This window comes from Geospiza fortis, unplaced genomic scaffold (genome assembly GCF_000277835.1).
Source record: "Geospiza fortis unplaced genomic scaffold, GeoFor_1.0 scaffold147, whole genome shotgun sequence".
NCBI classification, from domain to species: domain Eukaryota; kingdom Metazoa; phylum Chordata; class Aves; order Passeriformes; family Thraupidae; genus Geospiza; species Geospiza fortis.
This window is the reverse complement of record NW_005054372.1, coordinates 2429180-2438587: the sequence shown is the minus strand read 5'-3', so window position 1 is coordinate 2438587 and position 9408 is coordinate 2429180. Positions and strand designations below refer to the sequence as shown.

General features: G+C 37.5%; 2 protein-coding genes across 4 annotated transcripts in view; one reads left to right on the top strand and one right to left on the bottom strand.

The window, feature by feature from the left end:
• Positions 1–7376, bottom strand: part of ACOX3 (acyl-CoA oxidase 3, pristanoyl) — a 29060-nt gene extending 21684 nt beyond the window's left edge. For 2 of the 3 annotated variants that reach the window (XR_004082132.1, XM_005424739.2), the window contains exons 1-6: positions 7203–7376; positions 5528–5761; positions 4469–4540; positions 3635–3724; positions 3035–3178; positions 2084–2172 (exon numbers count right to left, since the gene is read on the bottom strand). Coding sequence is in view for 2 of the 3 variants with exons in the window: in XM_005424739.2 (XP_005424796.1) it covers positions 2084–2172; positions 3035–3178; positions 3635–3724; positions 4469–4540; positions 5528–5761; positions 7203–7358 (785 nt within the window). In the remaining variant the exon portion in view is untranslated. The remainder of the gene's footprint in view (positions 1–2083; positions 2173–3034; positions 3179–3634; positions 3725–4468; positions 4541–5527; positions 5762–7202) is intronic. The other variant, XM_031060078.1, reaches the window with a different exon arrangement.
• Positions 7377–7736: 360 nt separating this feature from the next.
• TRMT44 (tRNA methyltransferase 44 homolog) overlaps positions 7737–9408 on the top strand; it is a 19510-nt gene continuing 17838 nt past the window's right edge. The window contains exon 1 of the mRNA XM_031060070.1: positions 7737–7776. Coding sequence (XP_030915930.1) covers positions 7737–7776 — 40 coding nt within the window. The remainder of the gene's footprint in view (positions 7777–9408) is intronic.

Genomic DNA, 9408 nt, shown 5'->3' with positions numbered 1-9408 from the left:
CAGCAGGAAACCAACTTTCAGCCAAATAACCTGAGATATTGTTTTTCAAAGGCAGAATGGACAACTACAATCAACTACTCTGTTTTCTTACATAGCATAAATCAATTGCGTTTTCTAAGGAGGCTCTGGAATTTCTTCCCTATGACCTTCATTAGTGTTCAGGAACTTAACTCTCTGTATCCATATTGAAAATTATTAGCAAAAATTTCTTGAAGCACAGGAACAAAAGCAAGCATCTCTGTCAGAGATGTCAGACTAATCCCCACTGTGACCACATATCCAGAGTGTAGCTACATGGAAAGAGACCTGATTTACTAAGTGCTCATGGTAGCTGAACCAGATTTCACACACACATTCAAAAAAACCTGGCAGTGCATGTAGTGGAGACTAACACAAGTCCATGCTTTCTCTGGGACGAATGAGGATGTAAGATTGCTAAATGGCCAAGGAGAACACCTGGATAAGGTGTATGTGGTGAAATATCTCCCTGTGGATCCTGGCATTTTGCAGATCATCCAACCAAGTGTCCATTTTCTAGGGTGGCATGGCTTGTTGTCTCTGCAAACAAATGCAGAACTTCCTCTCCAGTCCCCATCCAGACCTTCAAGGGCCTCTGAGAGGTGACATCTCCAAGCCCTGGCACTTCTGACATCTCAGTGTGACATCTCACCTGACATTAAGATAGGAAGTCACTGGTATCTCAGAAGGTATTTTATGGATTATAATTTCAAATTCTTCAGTTATTACCTACATTTGAATAAATACTCTTATTTTTTTCCAGTAGATAATGGGAAATGGCTTTAAAATTATGTACATTTTAAAGTCACATAGCAAGCATACTCTTGATTCCCGTGTTGCACATAAATCTATATTGCAATATAAGAATGAACAGCAGAATTTAAATAGTTCTATAGAAATACGAAGTTGAATAACATTTAGATTACTCAGGCCCATGCTGCTGTGCCATCTGGTGGCTACTAGCCTGTAATCCAGAAGCAGGAAAAAATACCCACCAAACCTTAAATATCCCTCTTTTCCAAGTCTTTCTTACAGTTTTCCTCTACAAATTAATTTTTGGTTGTTTCAGGCTTTTAAAATTTATTTCTTCTGTGTCCTCAGGAAACAGAGAATCAATGATAATGAGCTAAATAAAATTCCTACAACATTCTGGAAAGACAGTCAATGCCATAATATTTGAAACCAGGATACTTTTAGATGTCTATACTGTGTTTACTGCAATGATCTGTTTTGAAGGACAGTACATAAATCTGTAACAAACTGAATGAATAGAAAGAATTAAATTTGAGGCATAAGGAAGTGAAGCCTTTCTTTACCATTTAAAGTTTAATGTCTTTATATAGAGCTATGTAACTAATCTAACAGTTTAAATAACTTTTACATAATGACTGTTTTAATGCAGAAATATACCTTTGTTTTCCCACTGTATCTCCTCCCCATCAAACACCTTTGGTTATTTTGGTAGACACAGAAAGGCCTTTGGAGTCCATGACTAAGAAATGGAGCTAGGTACCTTTTTATTTCAACTGTACACACACAAAACAGAAGAAAATAACTAGCCTTCTCTTTCTTGGCTGCAGTCTAGAAATCCCATGGTTTAAACAAGATACATAGTTTCTCTCTTTGGTCTCATTTATCTTAATCTTTACTAAAAATAAACCTTGTCTGGGGACCACTACTAGCCTTCCTGTGGGCTGGAAATCAACAGAAAAAATAATTAAAGTCTTACAGCCAGATCAGTGCAGAAGCTGATAAAGTTCTTTACTTAGAACTTGATTTTTTTTCCATTATTATTGTTGAAGAGTCTGTAACTGTAAGACTGCCTGGGGATATTCACAGAATACCAGGAGCACTTCACATTTTGAAGAGTGAGAAAGGCTGTTTATTCAGATAGAAGATACTGAAAATCAAGATCTTTCAGTCTGTTTTTTTTTAGAAATATCAACAATTTTAAACCACTAGTGAACATTTCAGGAGTAAGGACAGAACAGATACAGGGAGATCTTTGCACCACTGCAGTGTGACATAACCTAGAATGTTTTCTCTTTCAAATGCTTTGACTTACCCATTATCCAATCCATTCAGCCCAATTTTCTCTCCTATGTCTCCTACCATCACACCTGGCATTGGTAGGAGAGTTTTTGTATCTCGAATCTGTACAGAAGTGACAAACAAAACATTTCAGTAACAGAGCAATGAAAGCTATTGACTGAATTTTTCAAAGGTTGAAAGTATTCCCAACTTGTACCCACTTGTACCCTGATATTAATGATAAAGAGACCTCTCTGTTTTTTTCGAGCACATAATCCTACATATAACTTGTACTTATGCATGCTCTCATTCAGGACATAGATATTTTAATGAAAATTACTTTGGAAGATGACATTAATAAAATCACTGTTTTAAATATCACAACACTGATGACTGCTCTCACCAGACTAGCACTGAAACCTTCAGGTGTACACAGACAAAGTAAAAACCATTGGAATTTTTATGTGACAATCAGCTTTGAGATATTACAATTCTGTAATAAACTTTGTTCAGTCTGCAGCTAGTCTAGTACATTTTACTATATAAGAGTTTTGTACTACACCAACATATCTTCTGATGCCTTTAATTTCATAAAATGATTTCTGTGGTAGCAGTTTGCAGATTAATGAAGATCAGCCTGAAGCACTGGCAGACACAAATCATCTTATGTCCCATGCAAGACTTTCAGGACTTCATATGACACAGATGAGTTCTATCTATACAAGTATCAATATCATCTGGAGACTTTTCATCTCTTTTATATTTTCTGAAGGTTTTGCAGAAAACTGACAATATAAAACCAGCTCCACCACCTTCATAAAATCAGTGAACATTAAAAAAAAATCCTGGTTACAATTCCAATAAAATGTGAAGGTATTAAATAAACGATCTGCTGGTCAGGTATAAATAACAGCATAACAAAGTCTTTAATTTGAACCCACTCTTCCCCACAAGAATAAAATAATTAACAATATTTCTACCCTACCTGTACAATAAAGGGATGTAATCCTTGGCACTGTCCATCAGGAGTATAGAGCTGGGCATACAAAACTGCATGAGTGGCATGTTTCCCCAAATTACCAACCCAGAACTTTGCAGCTTCAAAGTCAGGTGTATTGATGACAAATTCCTGCAACCAGAAAATAAAAAGAAAATTATATAAATAATAAAAATCAGGTCACAGATTTTTTTTTCACCACCCTGGCAATGTTCTGAAAACATTCATTACGTACCAGGATTTATTCTATACTGCACTCCAGCACCTGAAATCTCTCTTATTGTGTTCAACTTTAGAGAGAACACATGTAGTAAGGAAAAAAAATTAAGAGTTCAAAAAGCTCATTATCTCATTGTAAAGACTGAAACTCAGCTTTTTTAATTGCTCATTTAAGCAGTTAAAAAAAATACAGATTAATTGACTGGGAACATTTCCTAGATCTTAGGTTAAACTGAGCTGTGAGTTCAAGTAAAGAACTGAGAGAGCTGTTTCAGCTGTGAGAGCTGAAGCCTGTGCAGGGACCAACTTCTTCTCACACAGTTTTGTATGGAAAGGAAGCCTGGCTGACAGTGGGCAGCAAGGACTAACCTGAGTGCTGGGATCAAATATGGCTGTCGTCCGTAAGCCTTTGGTGTTAGATCCGTGGCTGAGTTCAGTCAGAGCAAAACATCCAAAAATCTAAATTAGGAGACAGAGGGCACTGTTCAAAACCACTTTATTACATTAATTGAGACAGCAAGTCTTTCAAATTAGTTCAAATTCAGCTATTGGAGAGTAACTTGGCAAAAAAAAAAAAACCAAAACAAAACAGAAAGTGATAAAGAGCAACAAAAAAAGCACAAGGCTCAGTTAAAGTACAATCAAAATATTTATCTTGCAAAATTAGAGGGTCTGGCCAGACAGTGAATGCTGCCCACATGGCCTAGACTGGAGAAAATGTTTAGGATTGGCATCTTCTGTATCAGACAGGCTGCATTTATTCTGCAGAGTGCTTGGTCCCAAGTCCCCACTGAACTCCATGTGCTGTTTCTTTGGCATTAAGACATTATTATTTTCCATTTTATAGCATTAGAATGGAATTTTTATGGCAACACATCAAGGTTAAGAGTATCCTAGCAGGATAGTCTTTGACTCTGGACAGAGCCTGAACTGGTGTAATGTCATCTATACTGCCTTTAGGGAAAAGTTCCCAAATTTTGTCTGCATGTTAACTTGGACAGTCCAAAACATATACAGGAAGTGGTTTATGAGCTATAGTGAGGACAGTCAGATTTCAATGCTTGAATCTGCTCCATGGCCTTTTCTTTTGCTATTTAGAGGTACCTAAGTATGTAAAGAGATAGAAATAACACTAAAAGTGCAAATAGTGCAAACACAGTTCTAATAGCGTCCATTTCTCACAAATTATTAGAAAAAATTTACCTCCATGCTATAAGCTTGTTTCAAAACGTATGCAAGTCTCTTAGAAGCACTCATAATTGAACCCGCAAATGACTGTAAAAAGAGAATAATGAATGAAATCAGTGCCCTGTGATGAAAAGCACAAATTGCACATGACTTTTAATAGTGATGTCCAGTAAAGAGACCAGGCAAAGTGGGCTGCACAGTAAACTATAATTAGACTATAGCTGGGAGAGGTAAGTCAGGATTTGATCTTGTCAAGGCCCCTATACAGATGACTGTTCTAACCTGTTCAAGCCTTCATTGCAATTGCTTAGAAATACTTTCCACTTGTCCTTAGTGATATTCCCTTGAGCAAAGGAAAACTTAAAGACTATTTTAGTTCATTTTACTGCAAACAGATTGGGAACTGAAAGTAGCTGCTTCAGGATCAAATAAGAATGCTGATTTGAAAGCTGCCTTCAGTTTTCCTACATGGATATTCACATAACAAAACTAATTCCTTAGATGGTCCCCAGCTGTGTGAACAGTAATAATTAATTTATTTATTTAACTTATAATATTTGACCAGCTATGTTGAGCATTCTTTGTGAGAGACCCATGTGGGAAACAACTGATTAACAGAATTCTGCCACTGATGCCAGTGAGAAATTTTAAACTGCTTTCCATTCCTTCTGGATTCTGCCTTTCATTAAGAAACTGGGACTCAAGCAGGTAAGTTTCTGATACCTGCAAATCTTTAGCAAACACACAGCCACCAACAACCAAGTTCTTTGGCTACCCTAGAGAGGAAGCAGAGGAGTAAACAAAAGAAGGCATCAAAATTTTTTTTCTGTATCTGTCTGTACTGTTTCACCTTTACTTTCCAGGTGGGATTCCAGTGGAGACAGGGGTTTAACAACAAAGATTACCCACAGCTCTCTGACTGTTCTAAACAGTTAAAACTTAATATAATTCTTGGAAAGAAAGGACGAGGAAAAGATCAAGTTTTAATAAAATAGGCATAAAGCAATATAATTGTGGTATTAGAAGTTACTTAAATTCAAACATACACCACTATAGCCATTAAACTGTACTTACACCAGAATGTAAGAAAAACTTGAGACATAGAGACCAGTCATACATTCCTATACAGATCACCATATGAAAGACCCTTAATGGGTCCTCCATCATCTCTTGCTGAGTGAGGAACTCATACTCAAAGAGCCTTTTACAGCGCAGGAAGGTCAGCTCCTGGTACTTCTCACGGCACAAATCTTCTCCAGGATGATGTGCAAAGAGAGGATCATTTTCCAGAGCAGAGAAGATTCTGTTCTTGGAGAGGAAAAAACTGACATGAGAATATTGACCTAAAATCATTAACAAAGCCTGTTAACTTCCTTCTAGAGTAACACTGGGTCTCAAACTACAATCATAGGCTGGAAGGTATAAACTTAAAAAGCAAAAATTCCAGAGAATTAGGAAATATATTTAAATTATCTGTTACATATACAGCTCATGCAGCTAAATTTTATGACATCTCCTTCAGCATGAAGTGATTCACTCTGAATCTACAAGAACAGTATGGTAAAACTTACTTGCTTTGTGTAGCAGCTTCACTATCTCAATACATGAAGCTGCTAGCAGAATCTAAGGGACAAAAATCCCTCAGTCTGAAGATAAAGGTAAAACTCCAGGGCTTACATTCAGTTAGAAATATGCTATGATGGTAAAACCATTAAGCTACCACAACTGCTCTGCTCCAAGATGAAAGTAAGGAAAGGCTCCATTTAATGGAACCCCCATATGCAGCTCTCCAATGTGGGGATGTGCATCTTTTAATATTGTAATTTGGATCCTTTTTGTAGTAGGTAATATATGATGGCATTTTTTTTATCCCAGACCTGTGTCTTCAAGATATCCACACCTTCTTAATTGTCTTTCACATAAGAAGGAAGAAACCCAGACTTCCTGTGCTTTTCTTTGAAAGGCAGTCATTCCCTTTCTCTGGGTAAACAACTCTACATGCCCATGGAGCTTTGAAACTCCTTCAGACACAGAACACTTGAGGTTTTTTCTCTGCTCTCACATACACCAGTCAGATGCAGAACCAGGCCTTTTTGATTTCTCTGATCTACCTGCTAGGATTTTTATAATTATGATGAAGATTCAAGATTACTTAAATCTATGTAAATCTACACCACCTGCAGAAAGCTAGTTCTTTCTCCTCCTATATCTCCAAGCCATGCATTTCCACACCATCTCTTGTGCTGCAGTTAATCTCTTTTCTTGGTTGGATTAGCTTTCAGCAAGGTTCACATGCTAATCTCCAATTGCAATGCCACATAAACATTAATGCAAGCACAGAACATTGGAAATTAGGTCAAAGTAAGACAGAAATACTGTTTGATGATGACTTGAACTGAGCTCTGCATAAGTGCCTAGCAAAATCATGTGATCTATGATTTAATGAAAACAGGAAAGAAATATGGTAGAATATAGTTATTTCTCAGTTGGAAATGAACACTCGAATTCTGAAATGTAGCATCTGCTGGTCTCCCCTGTATTGGTGTTCAGTAATTAAATTAGTCTTATGACACAGCAGAATAGATTGCTTAAAAATTCAGCTCTGCTCTGAAAATTGGCTGTGCAAATCAAATTTCTTCATGCTCCATATTTACAGAGCATTATTAACAATACTCCCTTAAAAAAACCATACTTAGTTCTACTGGTGTCTCCACAATTAAATCATGCTTACAATTCTTGCCAAGTTTACCTTCAGCTGGATGATATCTTCACCATCTATGAACAGTGCCATCTCCTTCCAGTTGAAGGAAGCTTTCTTACGGTATCTGGAAAGGGGGCCTTGAGGGAAATCTGCTAGCAAATTATCCCGTGAGTTTTGGTTGCCAGTCATTTCTTTCTGATTCATTGTTAGCTAAACTGCGGCAAACAAGAAAAGATAAAACACAAACTGAAGCACCACAGATATTGGCTTTTTAGTTATAAAAAGAAATTAAAAGAGTTGTTTCATTAAATCCATGGATTTTTTCAAATGCACGAGTACAGCACTGCAGAGGCAACTAAAATCTTGTCCTTCCCTTTTTCTAATTCAGCTGGTTTGATACAAAGAAAAAGAAAAAATGCCTTTGATCCAATGTAAACAAATTACATTGTCTTTGTTATTAAAATATGAGCTAAATATGAAACAGGGACACCACTGGTTATCACCATTGTGTATTAAGAAAGGGGGTGATAAAAGACCCAAGAGAGAAAATACAATGTCTTAACCAACAAATGGAGTAAGGACATGAAGTCTGCTGTCAACTTTGTGTGCATCTATGAGTCAGGCAAGAGCACTACAAAACTGCACAGACCCTGCAGGATTTCCCTGTCAGGAGGTACAACTGCACTGGTTTGGGAGAGAGAAAAGAATCTTGCCTTTCATTGCCCAAAGAAATAGAGGCTGAGCCTCTGCTGCTTCCAGAAGCTGGTGCTGGAGAGCCCTCTGCTGCTCATGGCACTACCAGCGATCCCTGGCACCTCACAGAGGCAGAGATCTCTGCTGTGCAAAAACCATTGGACAGGGCAGCAGGACTGGCTCAAAGAAGCAGCTCAAAGGTATAGGCAGGACATCCTGGCCCAGGGCTGGCTAAGGGCTCACTACAGACTTTGAACATAATGAAGTACAGAACCTACTTCAGCAGTCTGCTTTTTCATCCCCTTTTCCCCCTCCATCATCCTTATATATCTCCTTGATACCTCTCTTTTCTTTCAACCTTATTCCTAGGTCTGAACAGTACAAACATAGTAGAAGGGAACAGCAGGATAGTATTTCTGCATGTGACTTCCATATCAGTTCTAGGGAGATGCAGCTCCAGTACTGCACAACAGGTTTGGAAAGAGAGAGAATTTAAAAAAAGGACATTGAGAAAGTGCTTCAACGTCCAGCCAAATAAACAGATACTACACTTGTAATTGGAAAATAGGTAAATCAGGCAGCAGTTGAATAGGTAAATCAGGCAGCTTTTCACTCATAAAAGAGAAAAAAATTACACTGTAATATTGCAGCTATTGCATCTAACTTTATTTACATTGCAAATAAGTGATATTATCCAAATGAGAAAACCTAAGAGTTCATTAAAAAAAAAGTGCTCTGTCCTTAAAATATATCACAAATTCTCTGACATCACACAATGTTTTAATAGAATTTGGCTCCAAGTCAACAGTTTATAAACTAATTAAGAAATCACAACAGGTGGTTGCAATAGGAAAGTAACAACGGGATTCTCTAAAGAATAACATCAGTGTTACTTCACTTTCAGTGTGAAATTTCGAAACGTGTGTGAAGGTGGAAGTAAAAACCACATTGTTTTCAATTTGCAAAGAACTGCTGCAGTTTCACTGCGAAATGTTGAGCTGGAAACTTTTTCCATGGAAAGCGCTCCTGCAAGTAATTCAAATTCATACCTGGGCACCAAAAACGGGTCACAAATCACGAGGGCAAAGGACAGTTTGCAGGGTACTATCCTCAACTGTCTCAACTAATAATGACACAGCTCAGACACTTGGTAGCTGTCAAGAATAATGATACTGTACCCTCATGGCCAAGAGATGATATAACCAGTGTTTTATTTTATATTATATTCTATTTATATTTAAATTCATACCTGGGCACCAAAAACGGGTCACAAATCACGAGGGCAAAGGACAGTTTGCAGGGTACTATCCTCAACTGTCTCAACTAATAATGACACAGCTCAGACACTTGGTAGCTGTCAAGAATAATGATACTGTACCCTCATGGCCAAGAGATGATATAACCAGTGTTTTATTTTATATTATATTCTATTTATATTTTATATATATATATATAATTTTCTATTTATATTCCATTTCCGAGCAATGTGCTGCTGGCAGTGGCCCAGAGCAGGATGCCCCCGGGCAGGGCAGAGGCAGAGCACGAACCGCTTCTGTGCGGG